The sequence below is a fragment of the Syzygium oleosum genome, unplaced genomic scaffold (genome assembly GCF_021117445.2).
Source record: "Syzygium oleosum isolate NSW1041296 unplaced genomic scaffold, Sole_v2.1 Sole_v2.01, whole genome shotgun sequence".
Taxonomy (NCBI): Eukaryota; Viridiplantae; Streptophyta; class Magnoliopsida; order Myrtales; family Myrtaceae; genus Syzygium; species Syzygium oleosum.
In genome coordinates, this window is record NW_026607485.1 from 31,517,297 (window position 1) to 31,532,913 (window position 15,617).

The 15,617-nt window shown below is 43.1% G+C and overlaps 1 protein-coding gene across 1 annotated transcript; it reads right to left on the reverse strand.

Annotated features, from left to right (window-relative positions):
- Window positions 1-7,215: 7,215 nt before the first annotated feature.
- On the reverse strand, window positions 7,216-12,556 carry LOC115662139 (disease resistance protein Roq1-like). The gene is made up of 6 exons (XM_056308870.1): window positions 12,543-12,556; window positions 12,150-12,457; window positions 11,241-11,497; window positions 10,517-11,144; window positions 8,583-8,649; window positions 7,216-7,453 (listed from the first exon to the last, which is right to left on the reverse strand). The coding sequence occupies exons 1-6, from the start codon at window positions 12,554-12,556 to the stop codon at window positions 7,216-7,218; spliced, it is 1,512 nt and encodes a 503-aa protein (XP_056164845.1).
- Window positions 12,557-15,617: the final 3,061 nt, after the last annotated feature.

Consider the following 15,617-nt stretch of genomic DNA (forward strand, 5'->3'; position numbering starts at 1 on the left):
TCTAATCAGATTGATTGCAATCACTGGGTTATTGATTCGGGAGCTACTGATCACATGACATTTACTCCTGATGACTTTGTTCATACTTCAAAACCAAAACGTGACAGTATCTCAAATGCTAATGGATACACCTATCCGGTGACTGGGGCTGGAGTTGTTGCGATTTCTCCTGCTTTTTCTCTTCCTAACACCTTGCTTGTCCCTTCATTATTGACCAAATTGATTTCGGTAGGACAAGTTACTGAAGATTTGAATTGTGCTGTTATAATGTATCCCCACTTTTGTTTGTTTCGGGATATTCTCACGAAGGAGATAATTGGGCGTGGTACTAAGAGAGGGGGGCTGTATTATATGGATGACTTCAGTTCCGGGAGTGCAAATCATGCTAGCAGTACATCCATCAGTAGAGAAAAACAGATTTGGCTTTGGCATCGACGGTTGGGACATCCGTCATTTGGTTATTTGAAGCGATTATTTCCTGAATTGTTTTTGAATTTGAAGGATTTAAATTTGCAATGTCAGACTTGTATATTGGCTAAGAGTCATAGAGTTCCTTTTCCTATAAGTTTGAATAAAAGTGAAGCTCCTTTTTCTTTGATACATTCAGATGTTTGGGGTCCATCTCCTATTACTGCTGTTTCGGGTTGTAGGTGGTTTGTGATATTTGTTGACGACTGTACTAGAATGACATGGCTTTTCTTGATGAAAAGTAAGAATGAGGTAGCCAAGATATTTAGAAATTTTCATACTATGTTACAGACCCAATTTAGTGGACAGATCAAAGTTCTAAGAAGTGATAATGGTGGGGAGTACATGAATGAATACCTTAAGGAGTATTTTCAACAACATGGCATGATTCATGAGTCATCTTGCTCTCAAACACCTCAGCAGAATGGTGTGGCAGAGAGAAAGAATAGACATATCCTTGAGACAGCTCGAGCTCTGTTGATTGAAAGTCATGTGCCTCAGAGATTTTGGGACAATAGTGTGACTACAGCTGTCCATCTCCTCAATCGGATGCCGTCTAAAGTGTTAAACTTTCAAACACCACTACGAGACTTTGTCCACATATGTGCCTTTACCTTGATCCGACCATACCTCCTCGGGTGTTTGGGTGTGTTGCATTTGTTCATATCCCAAAGAATCGCGAACGAAACTTGATCCTTGTGCACTACGATGTCTGTTCTTGGGGTATGGTACACACCAGAAGGGATATCGTTGCTATGACCCTTCTACCCGGCGAACCTATGTGACTATGGATGTCTCGTTTGTGGAAGCTGAATCTTTTTATCCGAGTTCCCATTCTTCCTTTCAGGGGGAGATACAGATAGAAAGGGCGAATTGGTGGGAGTTTCCTGGTAGTATATTATCTGGAGGAGTGGAGAAAGTATCGTCTGAAGGGGCGGAAGAGCATGGTAGTATATTATTTGGAGGGGTGGAGAAAGCATCGTCTGAGGGGACGGAAGAGGTATCGTCTGGGGGTGTGGAGAAGACATCGTATGAGGCGGTGGTATCGTCTGAGGAAGTAGAAGAGGTATCATCTGAGGGTGGCCAACTTCTACAGGAGCAAAATCATGAAGAACAGCTTCCCTCTTCTCCAGTACCCGACTCAACTCCTGAGAATATTCCTGAGGTAACCTCTCCTACTCCTTCTTGTATCTTTGATGAGCTTAATACTTCTGTGGGATATAAATTACCTGCTAGACACAATCGAGGTAAGCCTCCAAATAGATATTCGCCGGATGCTGAAGAGAAGAGATGTACATATCCTATTGCAAATTATGTGTCAACCAAAAGGTTGTCAGGCCCAGTAAAGGCATTTATATCGAACGTGTCCGCAGTTTGTATTCCAGAAGGGGTACAGGATGCTCTGAAAGATCCCAAGTGGGTTCAAGCAATGGAGGAGGAGATGGCTGCATTGAAAAAAAATGAGACCTGGAAGCTAGTAGATTTACCCAAGGGAAAGAAGACTGTGGGATGTAAGTGGGTCTTTTCTGTGAAGTACAAAGCAGATGGATCGATTGAGAGGTACAAGGCAAGACTAGTAGCAAAGGGGTATACGCAAGCTTACGGAATTGACTATCAAGAGACATTTTCTCCGGTTGCTAAACTTAATACTGTTCGGGTCTTGTTGTCTCTTGCTGCTAATTTAGACTGGCCACTACACCAGTATGATGTCAAGAATGCATTTCTTCACGGTAATCTCGAAGAAGAGATTTATATGGATGTTCCGCAAGGTTATTCTTCATCCTCACAGCCTGAGGCGGTGTGTAAGTTAGAGAGATCATTGTATGGTCTGAAGCAGTCTCCACGAGCATGGTTTGGCCGGTTCACTTTGGCGATGAAGAGGTATGGATATTCCCAAAGTGACTCAGATCACACATTGTTTCTAAAACGACATCAAGGGAAGGTTACAATGTTGATTATCTATGTTGATGATGATTATCACTGGAGATGATTTGATAGAAATATCTAAGCTTCAAGAGAAACTTTCTGAGGAGTTTGAGATGAAAAATCTTGGGGGGTTGAAATACTTCCTAGGAATTGAAGTAGCGAGGTCGACAGGGGGAATATTTCTCTCACAAAGAAAGTATGTGCTAGATTTATTGGCAGAGGTGGGAATGTTGGATTGCAAACCTACAGACACACCAATTGTTCAGAACCATAGACTTGGGGAGTATCCAGATCAAGTGCCAACAAATAAAGAAAGATATCAAAGGTTAGTTGGCAAACTAATTTATCTGTCGCATACTCGTCCTGATATTGCATATGCGGTGAGTATTGTTAGCCAGTTTATGCATGCCCCAAGTGAAGATCATATGAATGCAGTGTTGCGTATACTTCGCTACTTGAAGTCTTCTCCAGGACGCGGTTTGAGGTTCTTAAAAAGGGGTCATCTTGAAATCGAAGGATTTACTGACGCGGACTGGGCCGGGAGTGTTCATGACCGAAGATCAACTTCAGGATACTTCACTTTTGTGGGAGGAAACTTAGTTACTTGGAGAAGCAAGAAACAGAAAGTAGTAGCATTATCAAGTGCAGAGGCTGAATTTAGAGGGATGGCCAAAGGGGTGTGTGAGCTCCTATGGCTTAAGAAGTTAATGTCAGAGATTGGGTTCGCTCCTAAAGCCGAGATGAAGTTGTTCAGTGATAACAAAGCAGCAATTGATATCTCTCATAATCCAGTTCAACATGACCGTACCAAGCATGTTGAAGTGGACCGTCATTTTATCAAGCAAAACTTGGACGCCAAAGTGATTCGATTTCCATTTGTACGATCTGAAGATCAGTTGGCAGATATTCTGACGAAGGCTGTATCAAGCAGGATCTTCTACAGCTCACTTGACAAGTTGGGTGTCACGCCCCGCACCCTACGAGCGCGCGGTCATCCCTCGATGGTCGATCATTGAACGCGACGTCCCAGGACGCGTCGCCGACCCAAACGAAACACCCAACAATAAAAGCAAGCGGAAGCGAAACTAATTAACCCAGACAATAAACAATGACAAAGGGATAGTACGAAACATAATTGCATACCATCATAAGGTAGTCACTATACAAAACGATAACTCGGGCTACCAATATAGAACCACGGTTTTCAAAAGGGGGCGGTGGTTGACAAACTTATCTCCTCTACAAAAGGTACTCAAAAGACAGGGTAAATGATCTATTCTTCAATCCCTGTGGTGCTCTGGCGGCGTCTCCGAATCGATTACGGTCGCGGATCTGAAATGGTTATATAATAACCGTGAGAACGAGTCTCAATAAGCAACCCCCTAAACCCCACGTAGGCCAATGCGTACCCAGACGAGTCATACATGCAATCTACCCCATAACATATAAAATTAGCATAATTGTACTTACCTCGTCATCAAGTCCATGCCAACTCTACACGTTAGTCGTCACGTGATAAGGCAATAATATTAATTAAATAACACATCACAAGTCGCTCAAACACCAACCACGCTTTCACTCAATCACTCCAACTAATTCAACCAGTCAATTCAATCACACTCAATTCGCATGCGTGGCCGAGCAACTTTCTCACGACCTCCCAGGTCCTTTCACACGGCCCGCGTCAACACGCCTCAGGCCAGCCCTCAGATCAAGCCGGGCTCAGTCCCGCGTAACCACGCCTCAGGACATTTCTCTCGACCCGCGTAACCACGCCTCGGGTCCTTACTTGCCTTTCTAGCCACACCCGCGTAACCACGCCTCGGGTTGGCGGCCACTCGAGATCAAGCCGGGCTCGGTCCCGCGTAACCACGCCTCAGGACGTTTCTCTCGACCCGCGTAACCACGCCTCAGGTCCGTACTTGCCTTTCTAGCCACACCCGCGTAACCACGCCTCAGGTTGGCAGCCCTCAGATCAAGCCGGGCTCAGTCCCGCGTAACCACGCCTCAGGACGTTTCTCTCGACCCGCGTAACCACGCCTCAGGTCCGTACTTGCCTTTCTAGCCACACCCGCGTAACCACGCCTCAGGTTGGCAGCCCTCAGATCAAGCCGGGCTTCGTCCCTCACTGGACATTTCACACTTTCCCACGACCCGCGCTACTGCGCCTCAGGTCAGCCCTCAGATCAAGCCGGGCTTTTCTCATGCACATGCACCACAATACAAAATTCACCATGCTCTTAGTCATATAAATCAACTTCAATCACCACCCTTTCACCAATGTCAATCTAGCACGCCACATCAGTCAACTCAATTCATGCTCCCCACATCAGTCCACCGACCCGACATTCATGTCGGCACATTCAATTAATTCAATTCACCCACAAGCGCCACAACCATTCAGTCAAGCATATCTATCTCAGTCAATTACTAAATTAGCCGCACAACCATCGCCACAATAATTCACCAATTAAACACAATCAGTCTAATTAGCCCATACCTAATTAAATTCCTAAGCCGGTACTAAATTTCACCCTAAACAAGTCTAAAAATACCCAAAGTACTAGGTAAGATTTAGGAAGTCACTTACCTAAGTTTGGCCCGGGAAAAGTCGGCTCGGGCCCAAAATGGCCCGGGTGAACAGTACCGGACTGGGCGCGGGCACGGGCCAACGGGCGCGGTGGCCGGCCAAGGCGGGCACAATGGCCGATCGGCGTGCCTGGCGCGCGGGCGCGATGGCCGAACGGCGTGCCAAGGGGCGCACGGGCGAACGGACGGGCGACGCGCCTAGTCGGATGGGCAACGCGCCTGGTCGGATGGGCACGGCGCCGGGCGAGCTCGGCCACGGCGCTCGGCCACGGGCACAGCCCTCGGCCACGGGCACACGCACGGGCACGGGCGCGGGAACGGGCACGGCGACGGGCGCGCGGCTTGGTCGCGTGGGCGACGAGCCGGCTACGGCGGCCGGGCTGGCTCGGGCGGCGACCGCGGCGACGGCGACGCGGCGGCGACCGGCGGCGACGGCGACGCGGCGGCGACGAGCTGAACAGGGGAGAAAGAGAGTGAGCCGGGGGGTGAGGGTGAGGGAGAGAGAGAGGGATCGGGGCTGAGGGGGAGAGATGGCGGATGGGGGCGGTGAGCCGGCCGGCGAGCCGGGCGATGGAGGAGCCGGCCGGCGAGCAAGCAACGACTGGGACGGGCTGGAGCGACAAGGCGGTGACTCGCAGCAGCGGCGGTGGACGGCACGGAACGGACGAGCTCGGGATCGGCGAGCTCCCAGGTGCGCGAACAAACGAGCGGCGAAGGCGACGGGCTGAGCTCCCGCGACGGCGAGCCGGGACGGCAGAGCGGAGCAAGGCGGCCGGCTGGGCAGCGACGGGCCGAGACGGGCGGTGGCGGCGAGCCGAGCTCACGCGTTCGGGAGGAGGAGAAGGCAGGGTCGGGCGAGGCTACCGGGCGACACGGCTGCGCGACGACGGCGCGGGGAGGACGGCGGCATCGGCGGGCGGGTGGGGTGGCGTTGGACGGAGGCGGAACGGCGGTCGAACAGCGGTCGGCGGCGAGGCACGGCGGAGCAGAATCCGGTCGGGGGAAAAAGAAGCCAACGAGGAAGAAGAAGCGGAGAAGAGAGAAAGAAAGGAAAAGAAAAGAAAAAGAAAGAGGAGAGAGAGAGTTGCATGGGGAAGGGGGGGGGAAACGTGCGCATGGCAGGGGGTGGGACGTGCGCGGAGGGGACGTGCTCAGCGCGGCAGAGGGAGGAGAGAGAGAGAGAGAGAGAGAGAGAGAGAGAGAGAGAGAGAGAGAGAGAGAGAGAGAGAGAGAGAGAGAGAGAGAGAGAGACGTGCGCGGAGGGGACGTTGCAGGGGGGTGGGTGGCGCGGCGCAGAGGAGAAAGGAGAGAGAAAGAAAAGCTAATATTTATCCTTGAGCGCGAACCAACGGACACGGTTCAAACTAAATATTATTCTAACTGTCGCGATTCAAACCCGGAAAAAGATCTAACTGTCCCCGAAAAATCCCAAACAATAATATAAGACAACGGGCCAAAATAAAATAACTCGAAACACACTACGAGGGAGGTCTACCTAGCCAAATTCGCACCCGGTCCAAAAATCCACTTTCTCACTATTCCTAATCACCTCGACGCTGGCCACAATAATATCGACACCGTCCAATTTATTTCGTCCCGAAACTCTCGAAAATCGACTGCCAAGGTCAGGGTCTAAATAACGGCCAAATTCGATCGAATGCGATTCTAGCGAAATCTCAAGGTTTAAAAATAATAACCGGGAGTGATCAGTTCCCGGGCGAGATTTTTACTATAAGCGCACTGACGAAATACCCGTTTTATAAATCCCAAAAATGGGCCAAAATTCGGAATGTCACATTGGGCATTCACGACATCTATGCACCAACTTGAGGGGGAGTGTGAGAATGAGCTGTAAAATATATTTATGATTGTAATTAGCTAGAATCAAGGATTATAGTTAGCTAGTTTAGAGGATATATTTTTTAAGATTCTTTCTTTTCTTTGTATATATATACGCTTCTAGGTCATTGTAAACTTGATAAGAAGAAATACAGAAAAGTGAGGAACGTGGTTTTCTTCCTCGAAATATCATTGTGTTAACAGCAACATGTTAGACGTTCGCAATGTTTAGACACACCGCTATTACCGTATCTGATGCCAGTACTTCACGAATATCATCTTAGACCACAACCTGCTGCATTCATGGCTCCTCAGGGCATTCTGGATAGACAAAATCTTTGGCCACTAGTTGAAGCAAGTCATGCATTTGCATCATCCTATTTTCAATGCCTATCAAAGACCTCTCGACTCAACGAGTACTTGCACATCAATGCTTGGTTCGAAGCCACATGCATCAAGAACTTTGTTCATGTTATCTTGATCCTTCCCTACAAAGAAACAACCAATATTGAGAGAAACTTCCTTCTGTAGATCATCTAGGGCCTCAAAGCTTATCTTCAGGACACTATTGATCGATTCATTTGGATGCTCTGCAAGTTTATTTAATGCGCTCTTCTGCTGCTCTTTGCTTCTGCCATACAAAAAAGAACCCAAGACCACAAGCGCTTGAGGAAGCCCAGTCGCATACCTCAAAACGTCATGCACCATAACCCTTACTCATCTCCATTTTCTCATTGCTTCTAATAGCATGACAACAAAGGAGCTCAAGAGATTCGGTGCGATTTAAAGGTTTGACCTCATATATTTCGTTTACAGCGAGAGAAGTTAGCAAGTGTTTCTTGTTGTATTGATAAACTATAACAGTAAATAATTGGGTTACTTAAATCCCTATTTAATAATTTTGAGTTATTCTAAACACAATTGATTGTTGAAAATGCAAGTTTGGAATATAAGAAGTGAAACTATCCTGCTACTCCTGACCGCAAGGAAATAGCTACCCTTTAGCCTCCTCAAGGAATAACTATTTCTGATTTTGAAAGGATAACCATGTCTAATCTATTTCCGAACCAAATAAAGAGAAAACAGTTTTATCAGGAATAGATCAGAAATATAATAGTTGTTCTTACGAACCAAACTTGCAGCAAAGGATTGGATCTTGAACCTAGGGATGAGATGGAGAAAACGTGATACTTACTAATTACCACTTGGACACCATCTTAGAAGACCACAAAAAAAGAGAAGATACCCAAAAGTAGTACAAAAATGAGAATAATCGCAATGTCGGTAACATAAGTGTTGCTGACAACAGTCTGACGGTTAATTGAATTAGGGATATATTCTGCACAGATTATCTTTTTTGGCGAAAATACTTTATTTAGGAAATGAGAAGACATAACTATCAAGAGTGAAATGAAGTAGCCATATTTGTTACAATTGTAGAACCAACAAATGTAGATTTGAGCATACCCCCCATTAACAACCCATCCAGAGATAGAGAAACACAGACCCAGTACAGGCTCAATCAAACGCTTCCTACAAAATACTTCTACTTCAAGAACATCAGAATGCGCCCTTTTTGCGAGTCATGTCCCTTAACCTTTCTCAATTTAAGTTGCACGTGCCAACACTAGGATGGCATGCCAACTAAGATAATCAACAGATTACAATAAGTATGAAAGATGCTCCAACTTCATGATGGGATTCTACCCACGAATGCAACTTGCAAATGCAATTGAAGGAATCAACGTTGCTCTAGACACCTCTTACTTTCAAGATCTTTCTTCCGATCCTTCATAGAATATCCTCTTATATAAGTAATCCCACACCCTGTCACAAAAACAAAACAAGACAAAAAAATGGCAAATAGAAGGGCAATGATTTAGATGCACAGCGAAATACCATTCTGAAAAATAGAAAGGCATTTCAATACGATACAGAGCGTTTGAAGGTATACACATCATGAATTTATTGAAAAGCAGAGAGATTTCACACAATTGATACTTGTGAAATAAAACATATGGAACTTGTCAGCCTCATACTTGCTCAAACTTCCATCAAGACAGAACATCTGAAATCCCTGCAGAAGAGTAAAATTAACACCTGCTGCCTTAATTTGGTTAAAAACAAACTTAGAGATACATCTGAGAAACTTGGAAAAGCTCACCTACAGCTCACCTACACATCAAATTCATTACTTCTATAATCTTGTATTTTAAGCACTCTGACTAGCATAAAAGGGGAAAACTGAAAGAGAGTAATGTACACATAAATATGAAAGAGAGAGTAAAGAGCTAGAATGCTCAGTCTGCTTGTGTTTTGACACTGGTTCTTTATTTTGTGATGCAACAAGCAATCTGGAAGAAATTATAGGATCCCCAAGAGTGAAGCGCAAAGAGCAATAAAAATGAAGCAGGTTTTAAAGCACAAAATCGTAGTGACTCAAATAATACTTACATTGAGGCCAAAAAACAAGACCTACATAACTTATTTCAATATCCCTGTATATCTCAGCATTTAAATAATTCCCAACTGCCTCAAGCTAAATTTGGCTGCAAAGAGTTTAAAATTTGTGACTGCTAAATAATATGCAGGGTTTATGTGTATACTTTTGGACATCTGCAATGTAATCCCTCGCAATTTAATTTCCATAATTTAGCATTAGTACTAGCCAAATCAACAAATGTCCTACCCATCCATCTTTCATGACAAACCTAGATGAAGTTGCTTGATGTGACAGCCACTGTGGTCGTCACATATGACAATTCCATTAGAAACCCATCAGTAAATGGACAAAACGGCCACTCTCGCCAGGAAACAACACAAGTACTGAAATTGTTGAAATTGAAGGGCAAGGAATCATTTAGCAAATGTGACAGATTACAGTAAGCATTGAATCAAATATTCAAAGTTGACTGCAATCCAGAGGTGGACCTTTGTTCAATGATTCAAGAATATCTCTGATAATTGAGATTGTCTTTAAGGCTTGAGGCACTTCCTAGGGGCAATTCATGTTGGCATAGAACCCTTAGTTCATCCTCCACTTGCTTGCATATAAGGCCAAACCCACACCTTCTCAGTGTTGCTTCCGATACTTCAAATGAAACTTGGAAAAGACTCCACTCAATCTACAGCATCTCATCCAGTTCATCAAATGAACAGAGAGGAAAATAATTAAACCACAAGTGATCAGACTGTAACGAAGAGAAAGTTCTTGTATCATAGTTATTTTGAATATGATTCCCCAATACTCGAACCTCACATGAAGCGCTAGCCTCATATGCCTCCAATTCAAAAGCAACACACAAAGCCAATCCAAGGATTTCTGCATGCAAATGTTGGGGTACCCAGAAAGAGATAGGATGCTCTTGACTTTGGATAAACCAACATGGAATGTCTCTTCCAGGAAGTATAGTATCCATGTAGTGACCCATCTCATGAACATCCTGCTATAGCAAATCTATAAAATTAGAATCACACCAGCTCATGCATGTGGTGGCAGAGAGCGAGAGAGAGACCTCAAGTGATAAAATCTTAGCCAGGTCGATACCTTCATGAACCAATCCATGACATGAATCTAAGCGAACGTACACTGACATGGAGGACTGAATGCACCGAATAGGCAACTTTAGGAATCTGGATAATGCAAGGGTGCAAATATTTGGTGGAAGCTCTAGGATCTCCTTTAGCTACTTACAATCATATAATTTGAGGACCATCAACTCCTCAAACTTGCTAATGCATGTAGGAAGACTAACTAAGTTATTTCCTGAGAGATCCAAGATGTTTAAAGTAGAGAAGCCGGTAAGACTCTGAAGGAATTCAGCCTCTGACAAATTGCAGCCACTAAGCTTCAAGGAGACCAGATTTGGAAATCCACGTCTACCATTAGGGAGATTGGAACTCTCACTGTTCTCTGGAAACAAACCAAACATTGAACAATTTTCAAGAGAAAGGTGCTCTAGACTTTGCATCTTGTAAATGCTACAAGGAAGACTGATAAGACATTTGCATGAATTCAAAAGCAAAACCTTAACAGAGATTAGTTTTTCAATTGATGTAGGAAGTTCTTTTATAGAAGTTTGAGACATATAAAGTTTTCTTAAGCTCTCCATCTCCTCAATATCAGGAAACTTATCGAGCTTAGAGCAGCCAGTTACATCAAGTGTTCGAAGATATTTCAGCTTCAGTTTGCTTGGAAGCTCCTTGAGGTTTGAGCACCTTCTTAAGTTCAATGTCTCCAAATTTGGTACCTCTGAGAAGTCTGGAACACTAATCTGGGACTTACAGCGGCTGAAATTTAGGAACTTCAAATTTCTAAAATGCTGCAAATTAAAAAGAACAGCTGAATAAGATTTCGATCAAAACTTTGCTAAAGGCACCTAAAATGATAATCATCAAAAAAAGCATGTATGATGTACCTTCAAGTTCCCTCCTAATTCTTTAATTCGGCTGTTATGCACATCAAGCCAAACAAGTTTCTTTGGACCAGCACTAAATTTCAGAGTTGATAAAGGATATTCGGGCCATTCAAGCCACCTTAAATCGTTAGAAAGACATATGGGACCTCCACTGATTTGTGCATTCAGAACTATGAGCAATTTCAGTCTCCTCATATGTGTCAAAGCATTGGGACTGATGTCTAGCTCTTCTTGTGTTGGCAAGTCCAGCACTATGCCTTTAACAGCATTGGTTCCCCATCAAGGAAAAATAAATAATCATTGTTACCCAACCCCATTAGGTAATAGCGTGCAAAGTAATGAAGATAAGATTATCAATGGTTTCATGAGAAGCTCTCACTGTGTCCTCCAACAATACTTCAAAAACATCATCATAGCACCATAATCTACTCCGTTTCCCAGGGTCATCTGGACACTGTTGTTTAACAATATCCTGACCCAACAGCTCAATCAAGTCATGCATTTGTACTGTTCTCTGATTCTCAATGGTTATTAAAGATCTCTCCATTAGAGTTTGAATCCCAATTAATGTCTTTAAACCACAACTATCAAGAACTCTCGTTACTTAATCACTGTCCCTCCCCTTAAAGAAACAAGCAACGTCAAGAAAAATGTCCTTCTCATTGTCCTCCAGCGAATCAAAACTTATCTTCATAACACTGTTTATATCTTTATTAGGACTTTCAGCAAGTTTACCCAATGTACTCTCCCATTGCCCTCTGCTTCTACCACATAAAAACAGACCCAACAACACAATCGCTAAGGGAAGGCCATTTGCATAGCCCAAAATATCATCTATGAGATCCCTGCTTATGTCTTTTATCTAGTTTCTTGGAGAAGCATATGAACTGAGAAGTTCAAAAGCTTCACCTTGATCTAATGCTTTGACTTCATCTACTTGATCTATCCAGTGAGAAGTTAGTACATGTTTATCTCTTGTCGTAATAATGATCCTGCTCCCTTTTCCAAACCATTCACATTCTCTAGCTAATGCATTTGACTGGTCCCCATGATCCACATCATCAGGCACAAGCAGAATCTTCCTACAACAAAGTCTATCTCGTATCAAATTAACACCTCCATCCACACTGAAGACCACTAAATTTTCTTTCCACAATATCTCGTATAAGAGTGCTTTCTGCAAATGAACAAGGCCATCAGGTTTACTGGAAGTTTCTCTAACATTTGCAAGAAAGCTACACCCACCAAACTAACTAGCGATACTGTTATAGACAGCTTTAGTGATAGTGGTCTTCCCTATACCTCCAGTGCCCCATATTCCTATCATCCGAACGTCATCCAAGTCTGTACTTAACAACGAATTTACTTTCTCTACCCGGCAACCTACACCTACAGAATACTTGGCAACACTCAAGGGTACTCGCCCTACTATAGTGGAGATCTCTTTGACGATGCTCTTGATGAACTTGGTCTTATCTCTGCCAAAACAAAGTAGCAAAGGGGAATGGGAATGAATGGCAATCTACGAACCATTGAACTAACTAAAACTAACACGAAGTAAACAATCACTATGCAACATTCCAAAACATGACTCTAACGCACTAATCGATGCCATCATGTGTCAATCAGATTAGAAAATTTCATATTCATTGACAGTGTCGAACAGGAATATTGTGATTACCCATGGACATAATGCCAACCGGACAAATTGGCAGCTTCAATTAGGGCTTGCCTCCACTTCTTCACCTTCTCAGAACCCTTTCCCAATTTCTCCTCGTGCCTGGCCAATGCCTTGCCATAACTCTCTCTCTCTTTGCCCTCGTATCTCCCTCGGCTCCACTTTGTAGAACACGGGCAACACCAGCTGTCCCTTGAGCCTCTTACATTCCATTACCTTCGCCCAGCTCGTCCAAGGCACCACCCAGACGAAGCGTAGTTCTCGGAGAAGACGAGCACGGCGATTCGTGAGCGCGGGCCTCAAGTCCTCGCTGTCGATGGAGGCGTTGATGCCTAAATGAAGCAGAGCCCCGTCGAGTTGAGGGAGGAAGCCGCGGCGAACGTCCTCGCCTCTGAAGCTGAAGAAGACGTCGAACGGCCATTTTGCTTCGGAAGTTGAAGAAGTATCAGTCTGAACGTATTAGGGATACTACTGCACACCTTCTTCTTCTTCTTCTTCTTCTGTTTTTTCTTTTGAATTTTTTTCGTGGTTTTTTTTTTTGGTCGAATTTTTTTTTCATGGTTTAAGAACTGAAAATAAAAACCTTTTAAAAGAGAAAAGAATACTTTGAGAATCGGAATTTCAATGCCATTACAAAATTTGGGAGAAAATTGTAAAATGTTTCGTTTTTAGATAATGCGATTGTAAAAATTTCAACACCAAAATTTTTAAGAAATTTAACAAGTATAAGGTTTAAGAAACTTTTTTGATTTAATATTACTACCATGCTAGTGATGAAGCTGGAGTTAACATCATACAAATTACTAAAAATAAGAGGTGATAGTGCATGATTTCATACATTGTCGGCGTATGAAAGATATTACGTATGGATTAGTGTGAAGTATTGATTAGTTCATGAAGAAGTCCGCAAGAATTGATTAGATAAAGGATTGATTAGTTCGTGAAGAAGCCTGCATGAATTGATCCTTCTTTGGGAAGTTAAAACACTTGGTCTATTTATATTCTATCTAATAATGGTCAATACATACTCACATAATGAGCGATATCGTTGAGTTTCCATTTGTGTGAAAGGCAGTTTTTGGGCGAAAATGTCTTCCACGCAAAGTAGTGGAAGTATGAATTCTTTTGTTCGTGGGTATGTCAATCGCCATATCACATTGAAGCAATTTGTCAAGCAAGACAATAATGCCTTGAGGGATAAGGTGGAAAAGAAAAAACTTAGGAGGACTAATTCTTTTAACTGCAAAATCCCCCTCATAATACATTCTGGCATTGACAAACAATTTCAAGGTGTCTACACCAATGGCAAGTTTGAGAGAATTTCAGGAAGAGATGAAGATGAAAATCCCCCTCATAATAAATTGAAGTTGGAGCTTCCTTGCTTCTGGATGTAAGGGTGGAGGAGGATGAGCCTTGTATTGCTGTTGTTGACATTCTTCATTTTGAGAGAGAGAGAGAGAGAGTCACCCTCTTGTTGTAATCTTGAAGATTTTGAACTTAAAATGAGGCAGAAACCTCATTGATGCTTTAAAGGAGTAAAAAGGAGTCGTACTAAAAATGGAATTTGAAAGAAATGAATCGCCATCATAACATATATCATATGATAGAAGATATTAGATAGGCTCATTCTATTACTATCAAAACATGTTGTATTCGATGCATCGTTCTTTTTTCTCTTTCAAGTTTTTATTTTGTGCTCTCGCGTCGTGCTATACTTATAAAACTATTTTTCTGAATAGCGAATGAGCAAAATCTCATGAGAATAAATTCACGCAATAATATTAAACTATTCCTTCATCAATCTTTGAAAATTAATCATATGCTTTGATCAACGCTAGGGTGTGATTTGATTGGTCGCTCTTTCTTGTCGATGAAATTTAACAGGGCATGAACTTCATTCAACGCTATGTGAAGTGGACCCAACAACAGATTACAAGCCAAGAGTCTCTGTTGCTTCTTCACGCGGGCTTCGCTTCTTAAGGAACCTCCCCAATTGCCCACAAACAATTTCTTGTTAATAAATATTGTTCCCAATTTGAATTCTGAGGTGGACATGTCAACTATAGCGGGCTCTATCTTGGTAGGAGCGGCATATGCTCGCAACATTCTTATAATCATATTTAGTACTTTTTTGTTTCACAAAAATTAATAATTTGAAACATATTTTCCTATAAACTACCGCTTGTATCATGTACAAAAATAAATGAATGAAAAATATTATCATCGTCCATGAAAAATGTTTAGACATAAATTATTTTTACAATAATAATAATATTTTTTATTGACTAATTATTTCATGCGATACAGGCGATCTCTTTTAGGATAACATTTTTCGACTTATTAATTTTTCGCGAAATAAACGGAGTCTTTATTTACGGTCATTCCTAATAATTTAAATTTTGAGTAAGAAATCCTTAACGTATCTTGTGAAAACTTCTATACGAGATGTGGCCATATTGTATTTTTTCTGTGACATGATTGGCTTATGGCCAAGGGCAATGCTCGTAGTGTACCCCGTACTGTCCCCTTACCCGATGGACAACACGTGTCCAGCTTATGATGCGATCCAATGGCCACGCAACTCCTCCTACTTTACCTCCGTCCAGCTTACGACTTACTAACTTGAATAGTAAGATTTTACTTCCAATAGCAAATTTCTAGACAGCTTTGACGACTTACTGTTGAATTTGGCTTTCTTA

What these genes read in the sequence shown, in the direction of transcription:
- LOC115662139 (XM_056308870.1), bottom strand. An exon ending in AGTCAAAGCATTAGATCAAG is followed by an intron (nt 11,498 to 12,149) that starts GTGAAGCTTTTG and finishes ATGCTGTTAAAG; the next exon opens with GCATAGTGCTGGACTTGCCA. An exon ending in GGTCCTCAAATTATATGATT is followed by an intron (nt 8,650 to 10,516) that starts GTAAGTAGCTAA and finishes TTTTTGTGACAG; the next exon opens with GGTGTGGGATTACTTATATA.